Here is a 26,797-nt window from a genome sequence, read left to right as displayed (position 1 = left end):
GCCCGAAACCACAGCTCCCTTTCCACATCCAGGTCCCACACAACTTTCCATGGTTTACCCCAGACGCTTCACATGCCCTGATTCAATCCACTGACAGCACGTCAACGCCGGTATACCACATCGATCCAATTCACTCTATTCCTTGCCCGCCTTTCACCCTCCTCCATGTTCAGGCCCCGATCACACAAAATCTTTTTCACTCCATCTTTCCACCTCCAATTTGGTCTCCCACTTCTCCTCGTTCCCTCCACCTCCGACATATACATCCTCTTGGTCAATCTTTCCTCATTCATTCTCTCCATGTGCCCAAACCATTTCAAAACACCCTCTTCTGCTCTCTAAACCACACTCTTTTTATTTCCACACATCTCTCTTACCCTTACATTACTTACTCGATCAAACCACCTCACACCACACATTGTCCTCAACCATTTCAAACATTTCCAGCACATCCACCCTCCTGCACACAACTCTATCCATAGCCCATGCCTCGCAAACATACAACATTGTTGGAAACACTATTCCTGCAAACATAGACATTTTTGCTTTCCGAGATAATGTTCTCGACTTCCACACATTCTTCAAGGCTCCCAGGATTTTCGCCCCCTCCCCCACCCTATGACTCACTTCCGCTTCCATGGTTTCATCCGCTGCCAGATCCACTCCCAGATATCTAAAACACTTTACTTCCTCCAGTTTTTCTCCATTCAAACTTACCTCCCAATTGACTTGACCCTCAACCCTACTGTACCTAATAACCTTGCTCTTATTCACATTTACACTCAACATTCTTATTTCACACACTTTACCAAACTCAGTCACCAGCTTCTACAGTTTCTCACATGAATCAGCCACCAGCGCTGTATCATCAGCGAACAACGACTGACTCACTTCCCAAGCTCTTTCATCCACAACAGACTTCATACTTGCCCCTATTTCCAAAACTCTTCCATTCACCTCCCTAACAACCCCATCCATAAACAAATTAAACAACCATGGAGACATCACACACCCCTGCTGCAAACCTACATTCACTGAGAACCAATCACTTTCCTCTCTTCCTACACGTACACATGCCTTACATCCTCGATAAAAACTTTTCACTGCTTCTAACAACTTACCTCCCACCCCATATATTCTTAATACCTTCTACAGAGCATCTCTATCAACTCTATCATATGCCTTCTCCAGATCCATAAATGCTGCATACAAATCCATTTGCTTTTCTAAGTATTTCTCACATACATTCTTCAAAGCAAACACCTGATCCACATATCCTCTACCACTTCTGAAACCACACTGCTCTTCCCCAATCTGATGCTCTGTACATGCCTTCACCCTCTCAATCAATACCCTCCCATATAATTTACCAGGAATACTCAACAAACTTATACCTCTGTAATTTGAGCACTCACTCTTATCCCCTTTGCCTTTGTACAATGGCACTATGCACGCATTCCGCCAATCCTCAGACACCTCCCCATGAGTCATACATACATTAAATAACCTTACCAACCAGTCAACAATACAGTCACCCCCTTTTTTAATAGATTCCACTGCAATACCATTCAAACCTGCTGCCTTGCCGGCTTTCATCTTCCGCAAAGCTTTTACTACCTCTTCTCTGTTTACCAAATCATTTTCCCTAACCCTCTCACTTTGCACGCCACCTCAACCAAAACACCCTATATCTGCCACTGTATCATCAAACACATTGACAAAGATTGACAAAGAGGATATATGTGTCAGAGGTGGAGGGAACGAAGAGAAGTGGGAGACCAATTATAGGTGGAAAGATGGATTGAAAAAGATTTTGAGTGATCGGGGCCTGAACATGCAGGAGGGTGAAAGGCATGCAAGGAATAGAGTGCACTGGAACGATGCGGTATACCAGGGTCGACGTGCTGTCAATGGATTGAACCAGGGCATGTGAAGCGTCTGGGGTAAACCATGGAAAGTTGTGTGGGGCCTGGATGTGGAAAGGGAGCTGTGGTTTCGGTGCATTATTACATGACAGCTAGAGACTGATTGTGAATGAATGGGGCCTTTGGTGTCTTTTCCTAGCGCTACCTCGCACACATGAGGGGGGAGGGGGTTGTTATTCCATGTGTGGCAGGGTGGCGATGGGAACAAATAAAGGCAGACAGTATGAATTATGTACATGTGTATATATGTATATGTCTGTGTGTGTATATATCTATGTGTACATTGAGATGTATAGGTATGTATATTTGCGTGTGTGGACGTGTATGTATATACATGTGTATGTGGGTGGGTTGGGCCATTCTTTCGTCTGTTTCCTTGCGCTACCTCACTAACGCGGGAGACAGCGACAAAGCAAAATAAATAAATAAATATATATTATCGCTGGGGATAGGGGAGAAAGAATACTTCCCTGTCGTAGAAGGCGACTAAAGGGGATGGGATCGGGGGGTCAGAAACCCTCCCCTCCTTGCATTTTAACTTTCTAAAAGGGGAAACAGAAGAAGGAGTCACGCGGAGAGTGCTCATCCTCCTCGAAGGCTCAGATTGGGGTGTCTAAATGTGTGTGGATGTAACCAAGATGAGAAAAAAAGGAGAGATAGGTAGTATGTTTGAGGAGAGGAACCTGGATGTTTTTGCTCTGAATGAAAGGAAGCTCAAGGGTAAAGGGGAAGAGTGGTTTGGGAATGTCTTGGGAGTAAAGTTAGGGGTTAGTGAGAGGACAAGAGCAAGGGAAGGAGTAGCACTACTCCTGAAACAGGAGTTGTGGGAGTATGTGACAGAGTGTAAGAAAGTGAACGCTAGATTGATATGGGTAAAATTGAAAGTTGATGGAGAGAGATGGGTGACTATTGGTGCATATGCACCTGGGCATGAGAAGAAAGATCATGAGAGGCAAGTGTTTTGGGAGCAGCTGAATGAGAGTGTTAGTGGTTTTGATGCACAAGACCGGGTTATAGTGATGGGTGATTTGAATGCAAAGGTGAGTAAAGTGGCAGTTGAGGGAATAATTGGTATACATGGAGTGTTCAGTGTTGTAAATGGAAATGGTGAAGAGCTTGTACATTTAGGTGCTGAAAAAGGACTGGTGATTGGGAATACATGGTTCAAAAAGCGAGATATACATAAGTATACGTATGTAAGTAGGAGAGATGGCCAGAGAGCGTTATTGGATTACGTGTTAATTGATAGGCGCGCAAAAGAGATACTTTTGGATGTTAATGCGCTGAGAGGTGCAACTGGAGGGATGTCTGATCATTATCGTGTGGAGGTGAAGGTGAAGATTTGTAGAGGTTTTCAGAAAAGAAGAGTGAATGTTGGGGTGAAAAGAGTGGTGAGAGCAAGTGAGCTTGGGAAGGAGACTTGTGTGAGGAAGTACCAGGAGAGACTGAGTACAGAATGGAAAAAGGTGAGAACAGAGGAGGTAAGGGGAGTGGGGGAGGAATGGGATGTATTTAGGGAGGCAGTGATGGCTTGCGCAAAAGATGCTTGTGGCATGAGAAGCGTGTGAGGTGGGCAAATTAGATACGGTAGTGAGTGGTGGGATGAAGAAGTAAGATTATTAGTGAAAGAGAAGAGAGAGGCATTTGGATGATTTTTGCAGGGAAAAAATGCAAATGAGTGGGAGATATATAAAAGAAAGAGGCAGGAGGCTAAGAGAAAGGTGCAAGAGGTGAAAAAGAGGGCAAATGAGAGTTGGGGTGAGAGAGTATCATTAAATTTTAGAGATGTTTTGGAAGGAGGTAAATAAAGTGCGTAAGACAAGGGAGCAAATGGGAACTTCAGGAAGGGGCTAATGAGGAGGTGATAACAAGTAGTGGTGACATGAGAAGGAGATGGAGTGAGTATTTTGAAGGTTTGTTGAATGTGCTTGATGATAGAGTGGCAGATATAGGGTGTTTTGGTCGAGGTGGTGTGCAAAGTGAGAGGGTTAGGGAAAATGATTTGGTAAACAGAGAAGAGGTAGTAAAAGCTTTGCGGAAGATTAAAGCCGGCAAGGCAGCAGGTTTGGATGGTATTGCAGTGGAATTTATTAAAAAAGGAGGTGACTGTAGTGTTGACTGGTTGGTAAGGTTATCTAATGTATGTATGATTCATGGTGAGGTGCCTGAGGATGGTTGGAATGCTTGCATAGCGCCATTGTACAAATTACAAATTACAGAGGTATAAGTTTGTTGAGTATTCCTGGTAAATTATATGGGAGGGTATTGATTGAGAGGGTGAAGGCATGTACAGAGAATCAGATTGGGGAAGAGCAGTGTGGTTTCAGAAGTGGTAGAGGATGTGTGGATCAGGTGTTTGCTTTGAAGAATGTGTGTGAGAAATACTTAGAAAAGCAAATGGATTTGTATGTAGCATTTATGGATCTGGAGAAAGCTTATGATAGAGTTGATAGAGATGCTCTGTGGAAGGTATTAAGAATACATGGTGTGGGAGGCAAGTTGTTAGAAGCAGTGAAAAGTTTTTATCGAGGATATAAGGCATGTGTACGTGTAGGAAGAGAGGAAAGTGATTGGTTCTCAGTGAATGTAGGTTTGCGGCAGGGGTGTGTGATGTCTCCATGGTTGTTTAATTTGTTTATGGATGGGGTTGTTAGGGAGGTGAATGGAAGAATTTTGGAAAGAGGGGCAAGTATGCAGTCTGTTGTGGATGAGAGAGCTTGGGAAGTGAGTCAGTTGTTGTTCGCTGATGATACAGCACTGGTGGCTGATTCATGTGAGAAACTGCAGAAGCTGGTGACTGAATTTGGTAAAGTGTATGACAGAAGAAAGTTAAGAGTAAATGTGAATAAGAGCAAGGTTATTAGGTACAGTAGGGTTGAGGGTCAAGTCAATTGGGAGGTAAGTTTGAATGGAGAAAAACTGGAGGAAGTAAAGTGTTTTAGATATCGGGAGTGGATCTGGCAGCGGATGGCACCATGGAAGCGGAAGTGAATCATAGGGTGGGGGAGGGGGCGAAAATTCTGGGAGCCTTGAAGAATGTGTGGAAGTCGAGAACATTATCTCCGAAAGCAAAAATGGGTATGTTTGAAGGAATAGTGGTTCCAACAATGTTGTATGGTTGCGAGGCGCTGGCCATGGATAGAGTTGTGCGCAGGATGGTTGATGTGCTGGAAATGAGATGTTTGAGGATAATATGTGGTGTGAGGTGGTTTGATCGAGTAAGTAATGTAAGGGTAAGAGGGATGTGTGGAAATAAAAAGAGTGTGGTTGAGAGGGCAGAAGAGGGTGTTCTGAAATGGTTTGGTCACATGGAGAGAATGAGTGAGGGAATACCTGGTTTAAAAAGCAAGATATACATAAGTATATGTATATAAGTAGGAGAGATGGCCAGAGAGCATTATTGGATTACGTGTTAATTGATAGGCGCGTGAAAGAGAGACTTTTGGATGTTAATGTGCTGAGAGGTGCAACTGGAGAGATGTCTGATCATTATCTTGTGGAGGCGAAGGTGAAGATTTGTAGGGATGGAGGTAGTGTGCAAAGTGAGAGGGTTAGGGAAAATGATTTGGTAAACAGAGAAGAGGTAGTAAAAGCTTTGCGGAAGATGAAAGCCGGCAAGGCAGCAGGTTTGGATGGTATTGCAGTGGAATTTATTAAAAAAGGGGGTGACTGTATTGTTGACTGGTTGGTAAGGTTATTTAATGTATGTATGATTCATGGTGAGGTGCCTGAGGATTGGCAGAATGCTTGCATAGTGCCATTGTACAAAGGCAAAGGGGAAAAGAGTGAGTGCTCAAATTACAGAGGTATAAGTTTGTTGAGTATTCCTGGTAAATTATATGGGAGGGTATTTATTGAGAGGGTGAAGGCATGTACAGAGCATCAGATTGGGGAAGAGCAGTGTGGTTTCAGAAGTGGTAGAGGATGTGTGGATCAGGTGTTTGCTTTGAAAAATGTATGTGAGAAATACTTAGAAAAGCAAATGGATTTGTATGTAGCATTTATGGATCTGGAGAAGGCATATGATAGAGTTGATAGAGATGCTCTGCGGAAGGTATAGAGAACATATGGTGTGGGAGGCAAGTTGTTAGAAGCAGTGAAAAGTTTTTATTGAGGATGTAAGGCATGTGTATGTGTAGGAAGAGAGGAAAGTGATTGGTTCTCAGTGAATGTAGGTTTGCGGCAGGGGTGTGTGATGTCTCCCTGGTTGTTTAATTTGTTTATGGATGGTGTTGTTAGGGAGGTGAATGCAAGAGTTTTGGAAAGAGGGGCAAGTATGCAGTCTGTTGTGGATGAGAGAGCGTGGGAAGTGAGTCAGTTGTTGTTCGCTGATGATACAGCGCTGGTGGCTGATTCATGTGAGAAACTGCAGGAGCTGGTGACTGAGTTTGGTAAAGTGTGTGAAAGAAGAAAGGTAAGAGTAAATGTGAATAAGAGCAAGGTTATTAGGTACAGTAGGGTTGAGGGTCAAGTCAAATGGGAGGTAAGTTTGAATGGAGAAAAACTGGAGGAAAGAAAGTGTTTTAGATATCTGGGAGTGGATCTGGCAGCGGATGGAACCATGGAAGCGGAAGTGAATCATAGGGTGGGGGAGGGGGCGAAAATTATGGGAGCATTGAAGAATGTGTGGAAGTCGAGAGCATTATCTCCGAAAGCTAAAATGGCTATGTTTGAAGGAATAGTGTTTCCAAAAATGTTGTATGGTTGCGAGGCGTGGGCTATGGATAGAGTTGTGCGCAGGAGGGTGGATGTGCTGGAAATGAGATGTTTGAGGACAATATGTGGTGTGAGGTGGTTTGATCGAGTAAGTAATGTAAGGGTAAGAGAGATGTGTGGAAATAAAAAGAGTGCGGTTGAGAGAGCAGAGGAGGGTGTTTTGAAATGGTTTGGTCACATGGAGAGAATGAGAGAGGAAAGATTGACAAAGAGGATATATGTGTCAGAGGTGGAGGGAACGAGGAGAAGTGGGAGACCAAATTATATGTGGAAAGATGGAGTGAAACAGATTTTGAGTGATCGGGGCCTGAACATGCAGGAGGGTGAAACGCGTGCAAGGAATAGAGTGAATTGGAACGATGTGGTATACCGGGGTCGACATGCTGTCAATGGATTGAACCAGGGGATGTGAAGCGTCTGGGGTAAACCATGGAAAGTTGTGTGGGGCCTGGATGTGGAAAGGGAGCTGTGGTTTCGGTGCATTATTACATTACAGCTAGAGACTGAGTGTGAACGAATGGGGCCTTTGTTGACTTTTCCTAGCGCTACCTCGCACACATGAGGGGGGAGGGGGATGTTATTTCATGTGTGGCGAGGCACCTTTTTCAACAAACCTTCAAAATACTCACTCCATCTCCTCACTTCACCACTACTTGTTATCACCTCCCCATTAGCCCCCTTCACCGATGTTCCCATATCTTATGCACTTTATCTACCTCTTTCCAAAACATCTTTTTATCCTCCCTAAAATCTAATGATACCCTCTCACCTCAACTCTCATTTTGCCCTATTTTTCACCACTTGCACCTTTCTCTTGACCTCCTGCCTCTTTCTTTTATACATCTTCCAGTCATTTGCACTACTAACTTGCAAAAATTGTCGAAATGACTCTCTCTTCTCTTTCATTAACAATCTTACTTCTTCATCCCACCACTCACTACCCTTTCTAATCTGCCCACCTCCCACCTTTCTCCTGCCACAAGCATCTTTTGCACAAACCATCACTACTTTCCAAAATAAATCCCACTCCTCCCCCACTCCTCTTACGTCATTTGCTCTCACCTTTTGCCACTCTGCACTCAATCTCTCCAGTTACTTCCTCAGACAAGTCTCCTTTCCAAGCTCACTTACTCTCACCTCTCTCTTCACCCCAAGATTCTCTCTTCTTTTCTGAAAACCACTACAAATCTTCACATTCGCCTCCACAACATACTGATCAGACATCCCTCTAGTTGCTCATCTCAGAACATTAACATCTAAAAGCCTCTCTTTCACACGCCTTTCAATTAAAACATAATCCAATAACACTCTGTGGCCACCTCTCCTACTTACATAAGTATACTTATGTATATCTCTCTTTTTAAACCAGGTATTCCCAATCATCATTCCTCTTTCAGCACGCAAATCTACAAGCTTTTCACAATTGCCATTTATAACACGAAACACCCCATGTGCACCAATTATACCCTCAACTGCCACATTACTCACCTTTGCATTCAAATCATCCATCACTATAACCCAGTCTCATGCATCAAAGCTACTAACACACTCATTCAGCTGCTCCAAAAACACTTACCTCTCATGATCTTTCTTCTCATGACCAGGTGCATAGGCACCAATAATTACCCATCTCTCTCTGTCCACTTTCAATTTTACCCATATCAATCTAGGGTTTACTTTCTTACACTCTATCACATACTCCCACAACTCCAGCTTCAGCAGTAGTGCTACTCCTTCCTTTGATCTTGTCCTCTCACCAACCCCTGACTTTACTCCTAGGACATTCCCAAACCATGCTTCCCCTTTAACCTTGAGCTCCTTTTCACTCAGAGATAAAACATCCAGGTTCCTTTCCTAAGACATACTACCTATCTCTCTTTTTTCTTATCTCTCATACCATATATTCTCAAAATCTTTCACAAAGCATCTCAATCAACCCTATCATATGCCTTTTCCAGATCCATAAATGCCACATACAAATCCATCTGCTTTTCCAAGTACTTCTCACTCGCATCCTTCAAAGCAAACACCTGATGAATACATCTTCCACCACTTCTGAAACCACATTGCTCCTCCCCAAGTTGATGCTCTTTTCCTGAAATTACATTTTTCCTTCCCAATTTGAAGCTCTGTGTATGCCACCACCCTCTCAATCACTAATCATGCATCCAGCTTAACAGGTAAACTTAACAAACTAATACCTCTGTAATTCGAAGTCGCCTTCATCCCCCTTGTCTTTAAACAATGGCACTACTAATGCATTCTGCCAATCTTCAGGGACTTCACCATGATCCATACATACTATAAAAATCCTATTTAACCCACTGACAATCCAGTCACTCCCCTACTTAAGAAATTCAATTGCAATACCATCCACTCCAACTGCCTTACCACATTTCATTTTAAGCAAGGCTGGCTTTCATTATACCAATCTTTAAGACTCTCTCACTTTCCAAAGCTCCCCAATCCAAACACCCAACTCCAACTACCCTATCATCAAACACACTCAACAATCCTTCAAAGTACTCACTACAATTCTTTTCTTAAGAAATTCAATTGCAATACCATCCACTCCAACTGCATTGCCACATTTCATCTTAAACAAGGTTGGCTTTCATCAAACCAATCTTTAAGACTCTCTCACTTTCCAAAACTTCCCAATCCAAACACCCAACTACAACTACCCTATCATCAAACACATTCAACAATCCTTCAAAGTACTCACGACATCTTTTTACCTCATCACTGTTTGTTTCCTATTAGTTCTTTTGTTTTTCTCACACTATCAAACTCCTTCCAAAACATCTTATTCTTCCTGAACTTTACTGATACTCGATCCACCTCCCATTTGCCCTCTTTTTCAACCCCTCCATCTTCCTCTTGGCCTGCGGCTGTTTTCACCGGTAAATATCTCAATCACTTGCACATTTCACCTGTAAGTATTGCCCATACACCTATCTTTCCTCTTTCACAAGCAATTGTGCTTCATCAACCAACCACTCACTACCCTTTCTCACCTGCCCACCTCCCACCTTCTGTATGTTACACACTTTTCCTGAATGCACCAACACTGCTTCCCTAAATACCTCTCATTCCTCATCCAATACCCTATCTTCATGTACTTTCATCTTTTGTCATTCTTCCCTCAATCTCTCCAGGTATTTCTTCACAGAGGTCTCTTTTCTAAGTTTCCTCTTTTTCAAAAACCTCTACAAACCTTCATCTTTGCCTCCACCAGGTAATGATCAGACATCCCACAAGCTGCCCCTCTCAACACATTCACATGTCTATCAATAAGCATGTGATCCAACAATGCCCACTTACAATTTTTCCTTCTCACTTGCATATACTTGTGTATATCCCTCTTTTTAAACCAGGCATTCCCAGACATGTCCTTTTTTCATCACACAAGTCCACAAGCTGTTCACTTTTTTCAGTCTCCTTGCTGAATACCACAAGTTCCTTATCATACCCTCAACTGTCACAAAAATACTCACTTTCATATCAAATCAACCATCACTAATACCTGGTCTCTTACATCAAAATTGCTAACACACTCACTCAACTGCTCCCAAAACACTTTCCTTTCATCATGTTTCTTCTCATGGCTAGGTGCATGAATCACCCATCTCCACTTTCATTTTTACCCACATCAGTTTGGGGCTCACTTTCTCACTCTCACACAATCCCACAACTTTTGCTTCAGCAGCAGTGCTTCCCTCCTGAGCTCTTGCCTTCTCACTAACCCTTGTCTTTATCCTTAAAACATTTCCAAACCATTCCTTCACCTGGCTTTATTTCACTCAGAGTTAGAATATCCAGGTTCCTTTCTTCAATCATATTACCTGTCTCTTGTCTCTGTTCATCTTGGTTGGCTATATCCACACTCACTCAGACAACCCAGCCTGAACCTTCAAGGAGGATAAGCAATCCTTACCTGGCTCCTTCTTATATTCCATCTTTTTTATCAAAGAAATACTTCAGACCACTTAATTTATTTCAACTGTTTAAAAATCGGTAAAGAAAATCATAAATATAAATGAAAAGAAAATTACAGCATACTTCCACAAACTATCAAAATTCAAATGATATTTCTTTGCATACCTTATGGGTGGGCTATCCATTACATCTACAGCAGGAGAATAATCACTCTGGGAGGACTGTGTAGATAATGATCGCTCTGCTGGCATAAAGATCATAGATGATGAAGATGATGACCTGTCAAAGAAGTCATAAACTTTAAAAAAAAAAATTGCATCACAACCAAATACTCTTCCAAAACAACATGTGTATATCCATGAGGAAGACCAAGAAAAAATGCAAAATTACTGGAATACCATATACAATTGGGCAGAAAAGATTCAAATGGAATTTGATGAAGAAAAATTAAACAAATATGTCAAGGCACAATTAACAATAAATCAGTGCCAGCATACAAAGGCCTTGCAGAAACAGAAATTGAAAGTGAATGTAACATCAAAGATTTAGGAATTATTATCGATAAATTACTAGAACTTATGGAATATACTGAAAACATAATGCTATCCAACACAACAATGAGTGGTATTATCACTATCTTGTGGAGGCGAAGGTGAAGATTTGTAGAGGTTTTCAGAAAAGAAGAGAGAATGTTGGGGAGAAGAGAGTGGTGAGAGTAAGTGAGCTTGGAAAGGAGACTTGTGAGAGGAAGTACCAGGAGAGATTGAGTGCAGAATGGCAAAAAGTGAGAGCAAATGACGTAAGGGGAGTGGGGCAGGAATGGGATGTATTTAGGGAAGCAGTGATGGTTTGTGCAAAACATGCATGTGGCATGAGAAAGGTGGGAGGTGGGATGATTAGAAAGGGTAGTGAGTGGTCAGATGAAGAAGTAAGACTGTTAGTGAAAGAGAAGACAAAGGCTTTTGGATGATTTTTGTAGGGAAGTAGTGCAAAGGACTGGGAGATGTATAAAAGAAAGTGGCAGGAGGTCAAGAGAAAGGTGCTAGAGGTGAAAAAGAGGGCAAATGAGAGTTGAGGTGAGAGAGTATCATTAAATTTTAGGGAAAATAAAAAGATGTTTTAGGAAGGAGGTGAATAAAGTACGTAAGACGAGAACAAATGGGAACATCAGTGAAGGGGCTAATGGGGAGGTAACAGCAAGTAGTGATGAAGTGAGACGATGGAGTGAGTATTTTAAAGGTTTGTTGAATGTGTTTGATGATAGAGTGGCAGATATAGGGTGTTTTGCTCGGGTTGGTATGCAAAGCACAAGGGTCAGGGAGAATGATTTGATAAAGAGAGAAGAGGTAGTGAAAGCTTTGCGGAAGATGAAAGCTGGCAAGGCAGCGGTTTGGATGGTATTGCAGTGGAATTTATTAAAAAAGGGGATGACTGTGCTGCTGATTGGTTGGTAAGGATATTCAATGTATGTATGGATCATGGTGAAGTGCCTGGGGAGTGGCGCAATGTGTGCATAGTGCCATTATACAAATGCAAAGGGAGTAAAGGTGAGTGTTCAAATTACAAAAGCATAGGTTTGTTGAGTATTCGTGGGAAATCATATGAGAGGATATCGATTGAGAGGTAAAGGCATGTACACAACATCAGATTGGGGAAGAGCAGTGTGGTTTCAGAAGTGGTAGAGGATGTGTGGATCAGGTGTATGCTTTGAAAATGAATGAGAAATACTTAGAAAAACAGATTATGGATCTGGAGAAGGCATATGATAGGGATGATAGAGATGCTTTGTGGAAGGTTTTAAAGGTATATGGTGTGGGAGGGAAGTTGCTAGAAGCAGCGAAAAGTTTTTACCAAGGATGTAAGGCATGTGTACAAGTAGGAAGAGAGGAAAGTGATTGGTTTCCAGTGAATGTCGGTTTGCCCCAGGGGTGTGTGATGTCTCCGTGGTTGGTTAATTTGTCTATGGATGGGGTGCTTAGGGAGGTGAATGCAAGAGTTTTGGAAAAAGGGGCAGGTATGCAGTCTGCTGTGGATGAGAGGGCTTGGGAATAGTGTCAGTTGTTGTTCACTGATGATACAGCGCTGGTGGCTGATTTGGGTGAGAAATTGCAGAAGTTGGTGACTGAGTTTGGTAAAATGTGTGAAAGAGGAAAGTTGAAAGTAAATGTGAATAAGAGCAAGGTTATTTGGTTCAGTAGGGTTGAGGAACAAGTATATTGGGAGGTAAGTTTGAATTGAGAAAAACTGTAGGAAGTGATGTGTTTTAGATATCTGGGAATGGACTTAGCAGCAGATGGAGCAATGTTAGCAGAAGTGAGTCACAGGGTGGGGGAGGGGGCAAAGGTTCTGGGAGCGTTGAAGAATGAGTGGAAGGCAAGAACGTTATCTCAGAGAGCAAAAATGTGTATGTTTGAAGGAATGGGGGTTCCAACAATGTTATATGGTTGCGAGGCATGGGATATAGATAGGGTTGTGCAGAAGAGGGTGGATGTGTTGGAAATGAAATGCCTGAGGACAATATGCCGTGTGAGGAGGTTTTATTGGATAAGTAATGAAAGGGTAAGAGAGATGTGTGGTAATAAAGAGAGTGTGACTGAGAGATCTGAAGATGGAGTGTTAAAATGGTTTGGACACATGGAGAGCATGAGTGAGGAAAGATTGACAAAGAGGATACATGTGTCAGAGGTGGAGGGAACAAAGAGAAGTGGGATAACTGGAGGTGGAAGGATGGAGTGAAAAAGATTTTGAGCGATCAGGGCCTGAACATACAGGAGGGTGAAAGGCATTCAAGTAATAGAGTGAATTAGAATGATGTGGTATACTGGGGTCGATGTGCTGTCAATGGACTGAACCAGGGCATGTGAAGTGTCTGGGGTAAAATATAGAAAGGTGTGTGGGGCCTGGATGTGGAAAGGAAACTGTGGGTTCGGTGCATTACACATGAAAGTTAGAGACTGAGTGTGAGCAAATGTGGCCTTTTTTGTCTTTTCCTGGCGCTACCTCGCTGGATGCTATTTCATGTATGGCAGGGTGGCGATGGGAATGGATGAAGGCAGCAGCTGTGAATATGTACAAGTGTATATATGTATATGTTTGTGTATGTATATGTATGTATACGTTGAAATGTATATGTATGCATATGTGCATGTATGGGCGTTTATGTATATACATGTGTATATGGGTGGGTTGGGCGATTCCTCATCTGTTTCCTTGTGCTACCTCGCTGACTCAGGAGACAGCGATTAAGTATAATATTAAAATGATAATATTATACTACGAACCTTTGTAAAATGCGAGGGAAATCTATTGATGAAAAAATTCATTGTATTTGCTAGAAGAAAAATAAGTACTACTGTAATGTATAGTTACCTATTAAGATAACTTAGAAAAACAAATCAAAAAGTGTTACTAACTGTGATGCATGAACAGGAACCATTAGGTTCAAAATCACCATCAACACTATCACATGCCTTCTCCAGATCACTAAATATCACATACAAATCCATCTGTTTTTCTACGTATTTCTCACAAACATTCTTTAAAGGAAACAGTGATTCACACATCCCTGCCACTTCTGAAACCACACTGCTCCTCCCAATCTGATGCTCTGTACATGCCTTCACCCTTCTTGATCAATACCATTCCATAAAACTTAACATGTATACTCAACACACTTATACCTCTGTAGTTTGAACACTCACATCTAACCTCTTTGCCATTATCCATGCATTCTGCCAGTCCTCAGGCACCTTACCATGATCCATACATATATTGAATATGCTTACCAGCCAATCAACAAAGTCACCCCTTTTCTTAATAAATTCAACTGCAATACCATCCATTCAAGCTGCCTTGCTGCATTTCATCTTGCACAAGACTTTCAACACCTCTTCTCTCTTCAACAAACCACTCTTCACGATTCTCTCACTTCACAGACAACCCATAACAAAACATCCTACGTCTGCCACTATATCAACAAACACATTTAACAATCCTTCAAAATACTCACTCCATCTCTTCCTCAATTGATCTCTATCTGGTATCACTTTCCCTTTTGCCCCCTTCACCGATGTTCCCATTTGTTCTCTTGTCCTTCATATATTATCTAACCTGCTTTCACAACATCTTTTTATTCTCCCTAGTTTAATGATACTCTTACCTCAACTCTCATCAACCCTCTTTTTCAAACACTTGCACTTTCCACTTGATTTCCTGTCGCTTTCTCTTATACATCTCCCAACCATTCACACTCCCTCTCCGTAAATACATCCCAAAAAACTATATTTTCTCTTTCACTAGCAACTTTACTTCTTCATCCCACTAATCACTAATCTTTCTAATCTACCCACCTCCCATCTTATGCATGCCACATGCATCTCTTCCACATGCCATCACTGCTTCCCTAAATACCTTCTACTGCTCACCCACTCCCCTAGCTTCATTTACTCTCACCTTTTGTTATTCTATTCTCCTTTCCAAGCTCACTTACTCTCACCACTTTTCTTCCTGACACTGTTTCCTCTTCTTCAAAAACCTCTACAAATCATCACCCTTACCTCCAGAAGATAGTAACCAGACATTCCATCAGTTGCCCCTCTAATCATATTTACATCCAATCACCTCTCTTATACAAGCCTATTAATTTTTTTTTTTTTTTTTTTATACTTTGTCGCTGTCTCCCGCGTTTGCGAGGTAGCGCAAGGAAACAGACGAAAGAAATGGCCCAACCCCCCCCATACACATGTATATACATACGTCCACACACGCAAATATACATACCTACACAGCTTTCCATGGTTTACCCAGACGCTTCACATGCCTTGATTCAATCCACTGACAGCACGTCAACCCCGGTATACCACATCGCTCCAATACACTCTATTCCTTGCCCTCCTTTCACCCTCCTGCATGTTCAGGCCCCGATCACACAAAATCTTTTTCACTCCATCTTTCCACCTCCAATTTGGTCTCCCTCTTCTCCTTGCTCCCTCCACCTCCGACACATATATCCTCTTGGTCAATCTTTCCTCACTCATCCTCTCCATGTGCCCAAACCACTTCAAAACACCCTCTTCTGCTCTCTCAACCACGCTCTTTTTTTTTCCACACATCTCTCTTACCCTTACGTTACTCACTCGATCAAACCACCTCACACCACACATTGTCCTCAAACATCTCATTTCCAGCACATCCATCCTCCTGCGCACAACTCTATCCATAGCCCACGCCTCGCAACCATACAACATTGTTGGAACCACTATTCCTTCAAACATACCCATTTTTGCTTTCCGAGATAATGTTCTCGACTTCCACACATTCTTCAAGACCCCCAGAATTTTCGCCCCCTCACCCACCCTATGATCCACTTCCGCTTCCATGGTTCCATCCGCTGCCAGATCCACTCCCAGATATCTAAAACACTTCACTTCCTCCAGTTTTTCTCCATTCAAACTCACCTCCCAATTGACTTGGCCCTCAACCCTACTGTACCTAATAACCTTGCTCTTATTCACATTTATATTACTTAATATGTAATGTATTAATGCCCACTGACCATCTCTCCGACTCACTTATGTATATTTGTGTATATCCCTTGCTTTAAACAAGGTATCCCCAATCAACAAGCAACTCCACAAGCTCTTCATTATTTCCACTGATAATGGTGAATACCTCAAGTGTCCCAATTATACTCTTAACTGCTACATTACTTACATCTATATTCACATCATCCATCACTAACACCCAGTCTCATATATCAAAACTGCTGACACACTCACTCAGCTGCACTCACTTGCCTCCCATGATCTTTCTTCTCATGACCAAGTGCATAAACAATAATCACCAATCTCTTACCACCCACTTTCAGTTTTACTCACATCAATCAAGAATTTACTTCCTTTTCTTTTTTTTATGTAGAAGGCTCCAGTCACAGACAAAAGTCCACATCAAGTCTGGGCTTTAATTGAAATATAGAGAGAATTATGAAACAGAAAAGAAAAGGGAAAGGATTTACAAATTTTGAAGAATGTGAAAAACCTGTCTTTAGAAATGTGCCAGGTCATAGTTATTGGAAGCAATATGAAAAGAGTTCCAAAGCTTCAACATGTAGGGAAAGAGAAAACAGCCCACCCGAGTTGCTGATGGCCAAACAATAATCATGCGACGTATCAGCTTGACCAATATTGTGTGGTCTAGCTAGTGCTGGGGGCACACAAGCAGCTAGCTCCTAGGAGCAAAATCAAAAGAGATACCTATAGAAGAAGGGAAGTGAACCCTGGGATAGTCTATATAAGTCAGACTGTTTTTGACTCAACTCTGTCAAGTAAGCATACAGAGATACAACCATCCCAAACATAAGAGCAGTATTCCATACAAGGACATAAATGGAGCAACTGATTGGAAGATAAGCATTCAACATCTAAACAGGACACCCAGTTACTTACAGGCAGACTTAGCTATTTATGTAATGTAAGGTTTCTAAGAATGGATGTCACAGTGATAAAAGTAAAAGCAAATGCATTCACTAAGTCAAGAGGTGGAATTACAGAACCTTCAAAGGAGAGATGAGACTTTTCAGGAGTTTTAGACAGAAAGATGAGTTGGCATTCACTAAGTCAAGAGGTGGAGTTACAGAACCTTCAAAGGAGAGATGAGACTTTTCAGGAGTTTTTGACAGAAAGATGAGTTGGAATTGGGTCTTTGAGACATTAAACTTAACACGAGTTTGTCTACCCACTGAGATATCCTGTCCAATTCTGAATTTACTGAGAAGGCTGTGTCAAGACAAGATGTAGATTCAGTGAGAGAAGAGGGAGCAGAACTGAAGGATGCAGTGTTGAGTCATCAGTGTATGAGTGCACTGAATTACTTTTAGAGGGGATGAAATTGTTGAAAAAAGGAGAAAAAGTGTAGGAGACAGAACAGAACCTTGAGGGACACTGCTGTAAATGGAAAAAAGGGGGGAGGCTGATCCATCAGCAACCATGGTGATAGATCGGCCAGAGAGGAAGCTAGATATGAAGGAGCAAAGTGAAGGAGGGAAGCCAAAAGAAGGGAGCTTAGAGATGAGAACCCAATGCCAAACCCTGTCAAAAGCCTTAGCTATGTTAAGGACAACTACATATAACTCCCAAAAATCTTTCATGGATGATAACCAGACATTAGTAAAACAGGAAAGAAAATCACCAGTGGATTTCACCTCATGGAAGCCATACTGGTGATCAAAGAGAAGACTAAGATTTTCAAGATGTTTAAGGATATGGAAGTTAAGGAGGGACTCAAAGACTTTGGAAATCATAGATGTCAAAGCAATAGGACATCAGTAAGAGGGGTCAAAACAGTCATCCTTCTTAGGTATGGGATGTATCAAAGCAAGCTTCCATGGAGAAGGAAAAGTTTTAGCTTTTAAACAGAAACGGAACAGACGAGCAAACACACGTGCAAGTTCAGAGGCACAGTCTTTCAGTACATGGGGATGGATGCCATCATGATCATAAGCCATGCTTGTGCTGAGAGAAAGAAGTGCTTTTTGGACAGCCTGAAAAGAGATTACAGGAAGAGGCTTAGGATTAGTAAGAGGAGCATCAGGGGGTGAAGGAATATTAGGATCATCAAAGGTGGAGTTAGAGGAGAAACAGGAACCAAAGAGAGAGTTGCTTTGTCTATGGGAGAAACAGATATAGTACTATCACAACAGAAAAGCGAAGGAAAGTTAGTGATGGACGTTGTTAGAGATGTCCTTAGCTAAAGACCAGAAGGACCTATTTGTGGATGACAAGGAGAGGTAGTTGCATTTCCTTTGAAGAAAAGAACGCTTCACCACACGGATAATGTGCTTGCAGTGATTATGGGTAGTGATAAAAGCTGAATAGGAGCCAGAGAAAGGAGAGTTTTTCCAAGACTGATATGCATGATCCCTTGCCTGAAAAGCCTTAGAAAAGGAATGATTGAACCATGGATTGGATAAAGAGGTTGTCTTGGAGGAACAGGGGATGAATGCTTTTATTCCTGTAAGAATAACCCCTGCTATGCATTTGATGGAGACAAAAGCATCACCACAAAAGGGACAGTAACTTACCCTAAGAAAGTAAAAAAAGAAGTTACATAAGTTATTTCAGTCAGCTTTGCTGAGGTGACAGTATTTACTCTTAGAAGGGGCTGCTGGAGGGGGAGGTGCTGTCAGAATAGTGCTGCTCCTTCCTGAGCTCTTGTCCTCCCACCAACCCCTGCCTTTACTCCTAGGACATTTCGAAATCATCCTTTCCCTTTACCTTGAACTTTATTTCACACGCCCTAATTCAGTCCAATGAAGGCATGTCGACCCCAGTTTGCAACACTGTTCCAATCTAATCCATTCTGTGCACACCTTTCACCCTTCTGCATGTTCAGGCCCCGATTACTAAAAATCTTTCTCACTCCATCGTTTCATCTCTAATGTAGTCTCACGGTTCTCCATGTTCCCCTCTATCTATGTGGAGGTAAACTTCTAGAAGCAATGAAAAGTTTTCATCAAGGGTGTGAGACATATATATGATTAGAAAGAGAGGAAAGTGATTGGTTTCCAGTGAACACTGGTCTGCAGCGCAGATTGTTTAATTTGTCTATGGATGAAGTGGTGAGAGAAGGAAATACAAGAGTTTTGGAGAGAGGGGGCAAGTATGAAGTCTGCTGGGGAAAGAAAGGGCCTGGGAAGTGAATCATTTTGTTGTTTGCTGATGAAACAGCACTTGTGGTTGATTTGAATGAGAAACCACAGAAGATGGTGAATGAGTTTGGAAGAGTGTCTAAAACTTAGAAAACTCAGTAAATGTAAATGAAAGCAAGGTTATGAGGTTCAGAAGGGTTGAGGGACAAGTTAGTTGGGAGGCAAGTATGAGTGGAGAAAAATTGGAGGAAGTGAAGCGTTTAAGATATCTGGGAGTGGACTTGGCAGTTAAAGGAACCACGAGAGCAGAAGTAAGTCATGACGTGGTGGAAGGGAAAAAGGTTCTGTGACTGGTGAAGAATGTTTGGAGAGAGAGAGAACACTATCTCAAAGAGAAAAAATGGGTATGGTCTAAGGAACAGTAGGTCCAACAATAGTATATGGTTGCAAGGCATGAGTTATAGATATGTGGGTGTGAAGGGTGGATGCATTGGAAATGAAATATTTGAAGACAATATGTGATGTGAGGTGGTTTAATCTAGTAAGTAATGAAAAGGTAAAAGAGGAATGTGACTGAAAGAGCAGAAGAGTGTTGAAATGGTCTGAACACATGGAGAGAATGAATGAGGAAAGGATGACAAAGAAGACATATGTGTCTGAAATGGAAGAAACAAGGAGGACCAGAGATCAAATTGGAGATGGAAGAATGAAGGCTTGAACATGCAGGAGAGTAAAAGGCATGCATGGAATAGAATGAATTGGAACGATGTAGTATATCGGGGACAATGGGCTAATGATGGACTGAACCAGAGCATGTGTAATGTTTGGGGTAAACCATGGAAAGGTCTGTGAGGCTTGGATGTGGATAGGGAGCTGTGGTTCTGATGCATTAAAAATGATGGCTACAGAATGAGTGTGAATGGATGAGGCCTTTCAGTGTTTGTCTCCTCATGCTACCTCTAAGACACAGGGGATGGTGATGCTATTTCTTGTGGGGTGGGGTGGGGCCAGGAATGGATAAAGGCAGCAAGTATGAATTATGTACATGTGTATATGTGTATATGTCTGTGTATGTAAATATATGTATATGTTGAAATGTGTAGGTGTGTGTGTGTGTGTGTGTGTGTGTGTGTGGACGTGTGTGTATATACATGTGTATGTGGGTGGGTTGGGGCCATTCTTTTGTCTGTTTCCTTGCACTACCTCGTTAATGCGGGAGGCAGCGACAAAGCATAATAAAATAAATAGATAAATAAAAAAGTACTTTGAAGGTTTGTTGAATGTGTTTGATGATAGAGTGGCAGATATAGGGTGTTTTGGTCGAGGTGGTGTGCAAAGTGAGAGGGTTAGGGAAAATGATTTGGTAAACAGAGAAGAGGTAGTAAAAGCTTTGCGGAAGATGAAAGCCGGCAAGGCAGCAGGTTTGGATGGTATTGCAGTGGAATTTATTAAAAAAGGGGGTGACTGTATTGTTGACTGGTTGGTAAGGTTATTTAATGTATGTATGACTCATGGTGAGGTGCCTGAGGATTGGCGGAATGCGTGCATAGTGCCATTGTACAAAGGCAAAGGGGATAAGAGTGAGTGCTCAAAGTACAGAGGTATAATGGATTTGTATGTAGCATTTATGGATCTGGAGAAGGCATATGATAGAGTTGATAGAGATGCTCTGTGGAAGGTATTAAGAATATATGGTGTGGGAGGAAAGTTGTTAGAAGCAGTGAAAAGTTTTTATCGAGGATGTAAGGCATGTGTACGTGTAGGAAGAGAGGAAAGTGATTGGTTCTCAGTGAATGTAGGTTTGCGGCAGGGGTGTGTGATGTCTCCATGGTTGTTTAATTTGTTTATGGATGGGGTTGTTAGGGAGGTAAATGCAAGAGTTTTGGAAAGAGGGGCAAGTATGAAGTCAGTTGGGGATGAGAGAGCTTGGGAAGTGAGTCAGTTGTTGTTCGCTGATGATACAGCGCTGGTGGCTGATTCATGTGAGAAACTACAGAAGCTGGTGACTGAGTTTGGTAAAGTGTGTGGAAGAAGAAAGTTAAGAGTAAATGTGAATAAGAGCAAGGTTATTAGGTACAGTAGGGTTGAGGGTCAAGTCAATTGGGAGGTGAGTTTGAATGGAGAAAAACTGGAGGAAGTGAAGTGTTTTAGATATCTGGGAGTGGATCTGGCAGCGGATGGAACCATGGAAGCGGAAGTGGATCATAGGGTGGGGGAGGGGGCGAAAATTCTGGGAGCCTTAAAGAATGTGTGGAAGTCGAGAACATTATCTCGGAAAGCAAAAATGGGTATGTTTGAAGGAATAGTGGTTCCAACAATGTTGTATGGTTGCGAGGCGTGGGCTATGGATAGAGTTGTGCGCAGGAGGATGGATGTGCTGGAAATGAGATGTTTGAGGACAATGTGTGGTGTGAGGTGGTTTGATCGAGAGAGTAACGTAAGGGTAAGAGAGATGTGTGGAAATAAAAAGAGCGTGGTTGAGAGAGCAGAAGAGGGTGTTTTGAAGTGGTTTGGGCACATGGAGAGAATGAGTGAGGAAAGATTGACCAAGAGGATATATGTGTCGGAGGTGGAGGGAACGAGGAGAAGAGGGAGACCAAATTGGAGGTGGAAAGATGGAGTGAAAAAGATTTTGTGTGATCGGGGCCTGAACATGCAGGAGGGTGAAAGGAGGGCAAGGAATAGAGTGAATTGGAGCGATGTGGTATACCGGGGTTGACGTGCTGTCAGTGGATTGAATCAAGGCATGTGAAGCGTCTGGGATAAACCATGGAAAGCTGTGTAGGTATGTATATTTGCGTGTGTGGACGTATGTATATACATGTGTATGGGGGGGGTTGGGCCATTTCTTTCGTCTGTTTCCTTGTGCTACCTCGCAAACGCGGGAGACAGCGACAAAGTATAATAATAAAAAAAAATAAAGTTTGTTGAGTATTCCTGGTAAATTATATTGGAGGGTATTGATTGAGAGGGTGAAGGCATCTACAGAGCATCAGATTGGGGAAGAGCAGTGTGGTTTCAGAAGTGGTAGAGGATGTGTGGATCAGGTGTTTGCTTTGAAGAATGTATGTGAGAAATACTTAGAAAAGCAAATGGATTTGTATGTAGCATTTATGGATCTGGAGAAGGCATATGATAGAGTTGATAGAGATGCTCTGTGGAAGGTATTAAGAATATATGGTGTGGGAGGCAAGTTGTTAGAAGTAGTGAAAAGTTTTTATCGAGGATGTAAGGCATGTGTACGTGTAGGAAGAGAGGAAAGTGATTGGTTCTCAGTGAATGTAGGTTTGCGGCAGGGGTGTGTGATGTCTCCATGGTTGTTTAATTTGTTTATGGATGGGGTTGTTAGGGAGGTGAATGCAAGAGTTTTGGAAAGAGGGGCAAGTATGAAGTCTGTTGGGGATGAGAGAGCTTGGGAAGCGAGTCAGTTGTTGTTCGCTGATGATACAGCGCTGGTGGCTAATTCATGTGAGAAACTGCAGAAGCTGGTGACTGAGTTTGGTAAAGTGTGTGGAAGAAGAAAGTTAAGAGTAAATGTGAATAAGAGCAAGGTTATTAGGTACAGTAGGGTTGAGGGTCAAGTCAATTGGGAGGTGAGTTTGAATGGAGAAAAACTGGAGGAAGTGAAGTGTTTTAGATATCTGGGAGTGGATCTGGCAGCGGATGGAACCATGGAAGCGGAAGTGGATCATAGGGTGGGGGAGGGGGCGAAAATTCTGGGAGCCTTAAAGAATGTGTGGAAGTCGAGAACATTATCTCGGAAAGCAAAAATGGGTATGTTTGAAGGAATAGTGGTTCCAACAATGTTGTATGGTTGTGAGGCGTGGGCTATGGATAGAGTTGTGCGCAGGAGGATGGATGTGCTGGAAATGAGATGTCTGAGGACAATGTGTGGTGTGAGGTGGTTTGATCGAGTAAGTAACGTAAGGGTAAGAGAGATGTGTGGAAATAAAAAGAGCATGGTTGAGAGAGCAGAAGAGGGTGTTTTGAAATGGTTTGGTCACATGGAGAGAATGAGTGAGGAAAGATTGACCAAGAGGATATACGTGTCGGAGGGGAGGGAACGAGGAGAAGAGGGAGACCAAATTGGAGGTGGAAAGATGGAGTGAAAAAGATTTTGTGTGATCGAGGCCTGAACATGCAGGAGGGTGAAAGGAGGGCAAGGAATACAGTAAATTGGAGCGATGTGGTATACCGGGGTTGACGTGCTGTCAGTGGATTGAATCAAGGCATGTGAAGCATCTGGGGTAAACCATGGAAAGCTGTGTAGGTATGTATATTTGCGTGTGTGAACGTATGTATATACATGTGTATGGGGGTGGGTTGGGCCATTTCTTTCGTCTGTTTCCTTGCGCTACCTCGCAAACGCGAGAGACAGCGACGAAGCAAAAAAAAAAAAAAAAGAAAAAAAAAAAAAGTTTGAATATAGAGAAATTCGAGGAAGTGAAGTGTCTTAGATATCTGGGAGTGGACTTAGCAGTGGATGGAACCATGAAAGCGGAAGTGAGTCACAGGGTAAGGGAGGGGCGAAGATTCTGGGAGGGATGAAGAATGTGTGGGAGAGAATAACGGAGAGCAGAAATGGAATGTTTGAAGGAATAGTAGTTCCAACAATGTTACATGGTTGCAAGACATGGGCTATAGGTAGGGTTGTACAGAGGAGGGTGGATGTGTTGGAAATGAAATGTTTGAGGACAATATGTGGTGTGAGGTGGTCTGATCAGGTATGTAATGAAAGGATAAGAGAGATGTGTGGAAATGAAGAGTGTGGTTGAGAGAGCAGAAGAAGGTGTGTTGAAATGGTTTGGATATATAGAGAAAATGAGCGAGGAAAAACCGACAAAGAGGATACATGTCAGAGGTGAAGGGAAGAAGGGGAAGCGGGAGACCAAATTGGAGGTGGAAGGATGGAATGAAAAAGATTTTGAGCAACTGGGGCCTGAATATACAGGAGGGTGAGAGGCATGCAACGAATAGAGTGAATTGGAACGATGTGGCATACTGGGGTTGACGTGCTGTCGATGGACTGAACCAGGGAATGTGAAGCATCTGGGGTAAACCGCGGAAAGTTTTGAGGGGCCTAGATGTGGAAAGGGAGCTGTGGTTTTGGTGAATTACACATGACAGCTAAAGACTGAGTGTGAATGAATGTGGATTTTTTCGTCTGTTTTCATGGCACTACCTCACTGAAGCATGGGGTAGCCACACTATTTCCTTTGTGGAGGGGTAGTGACAGGAATGGATGAAGGCAAGCAAGTATGAATATGTACATGAGTACTTATGTATATGTCTGTGTTATATATTTATTATCTATTTCTTTTGCTTTGTCGCTGTCTCCCGTGTTAACGAGGTAGTGCAAGGAAATAGACGAAAGAATGGCCCAACCCACCCCCATACGCATGTATATACATACACATCCACACACGCAAATATACATACCTATACATCTCAATGTATACATATATATACACACACAGACATATACATATATACACATGTACATAATTCATAGTCTGCCTTTATTCATTCCCATTGCCACCTCGCCACACATGAAATAACAACCCACTCCCCCCTCATGTGTGCAAGGTAGCACTAGGAAAAGACAACAAAGGCCTCATTCGTTCACACTCAGTCTCTAGCTGTCATGTAATAATGCACCCAAACCACAGCTCCCTTTCCACATCCAGGCCCCACAGAACTTTCCATGGTTTACCCCAGACGCTTCACATGCCTTGGTTCAATCCATTGACAGCATGTCGACTCCGGCATACCACATTGTTCCAATTCACTCTATTCCTTGCACGCCTTTCACCCTCCTGCATGTTCAGGCCCCGATCACTCAAAATCTTTTTCACTCTGTCCGTGTATGTATATGTATATATATCGATATGTTGGTATGTATATGTATGTATATGTGCGTGTATGGGCATATATGTATGTATGTATAGTATGTATGGTAGAGGATGTGTGGATCAGGTGTTTGCTTTAAAGAATGTATGTGAGAAATACTTAGAAAAGCAAATGGATTTGTATGTAGCATTTATGGATCTGGAGAAGGCATATGATAGAGTTGATAGAGATGCTCTGTGGAAGATACTAAGAATATATAGGCTGGGAGGCAAGTTATTAGAAGCGGTGAAAAGTTTTTATCAAGGATGTAAGGCATGTGTACATGTAGGATGAGAGGAAAGTGATTGGTTCTCAGTGAATGTAGGTTTGCGGCAGGGGTGTGTGATGTCTCCATGGTTGTTTAATTTGTTTATGGATGGGGTTGTTAGGGAGGTGAATGCAAGAGTTTTGGAAAGAGGGGCAAGTATGAAGTCTGTTGGGGATGAGAGAGCTTGGGAAGTGAGTCAGTCGTTGTTCGCTGATGATATGGCGCTGGTGGCTGATTCATGTGAGAAACTGCAGAAGTTGGTGACTGAGTTTGGTAAAGTGTGTGAAAGAAGAAAGTTGAGAGTAAATGTGAATAAGAGCAAGGTTATTTGGTACGGTAGGGTTGAGGGTCAAGTCAACTGGGAGGTAAGTTTGAATGGAGAAAAACTGGAGGAAGTGAAGTGTTTTAGATATCTGGGAGTGGATCTGGCAGCGGATGGAACCATGGAAACGGAAGTGAATCATAGGGTGGGGGAGAGGGCGAAAATCCTGGGAGCCTTGAAGAATGTGTGGAAGTCGAGAACATTATCTCGGAAAGCAAAAATGGGTATGTTTGAAGGAATAGTGGTTCCAACAATGTTGTATGGTTGCGAGGCATGGGCTATGGATAGAGTTGTGCACAGGAGGGTGGATGTGCTGGAAATGAGATGTTTGAGGACAATATGTGGTGTGAGGTGGTTTGATCGAGTAAGTAATGTAAGGGAAAGAGAGATGTGTGGAAATAAAACGAGCATGGTTGAGAGAGCAGAAGAGGGTGTTTTGAAATGGTTTGGGCACATGGAGAGAATGAGTGAGGAAATATTGACCAAGAGGATATATGTGTTGGAGGTGGAGGGAACGAGGAGAAGTGGGAGACCAAATTGAAGGTGGAAAGATGGAGTGAAAAAGATTTTGAGTGATTGGGGCCTGAAAATGCAGGAGGGTGAAAGGCAGGCAAGGAATAGAGTGAATTGGATCGATGTGGTATACTGGGGTCGACGTGCTGTCAATGGATTGAATCAGGGCATGTGAAGCGTCTGTGGTAAACCATGGAAAGTTGTGTGGGGCCTGGATGTGGAAAGGGAGCTGTGGTTTCGGGCATCATTGCATGACAGCTAGAGACTGAGTGTGAACGAATGGGGCCTTTGTTGTCTTTTCCTAGCGCTACCTCGCACACATGAGGGGGAGGGGGATGTTATTCCATGTGTGGCGAGGTGGCGATGGGAATGAATAAAGGCAGACAGTGTGAATTGTGTGCATGGGTATATATGTATGTGTCTGTGTGTGTATATATATGTGTATATTGAGATGTATGGGTATGCATATTTGCGTGTGTGGACGTGTATGTATATACATGTGTATGTGGGTGGGTTGGGCCATTTCTTTTGTCTGTTTCCTTGCGCTACCTCGCAAACGCAGGAGACAGCGACAAAGCAAA

The 26,797-nt window shown here is 42.5% G+C and overlaps 1 protein-coding gene across 1 annotated transcript in view; it reads right to left on the bottom strand.

The window, feature by feature from the left end:
- Positions 1–26,797, bottom strand: part of Mekk1 (mitogen-activated protein kinase kinase kinase 4) — a 1,037,736-nt gene that overhangs the window by 429,201 nt on the left and 581,738 nt on the right. The window contains exon 19 of the mRNA XM_071674802.1: positions 10,746–10,859. Coding sequence (XP_071530903.1) covers positions 10,746–10,859 — 114 coding nt within the window. The remainder of the gene's footprint in view (positions 1–10,745; positions 10,860–26,797) is intronic.

Source organism: Panulirus ornatus, chromosome 20 (genome assembly GCF_036320965.1).
Source record: "Panulirus ornatus isolate Po-2019 chromosome 20, ASM3632096v1, whole genome shotgun sequence".
NCBI lineage: Eukaryota > Metazoa > Arthropoda > Malacostraca > Decapoda > Palinuridae > Panulirus > Panulirus ornatus.
Note: the sequence above shows the minus strand (reverse complement) of the source record. Positions and strands in the feature narration are given on the sequence as shown.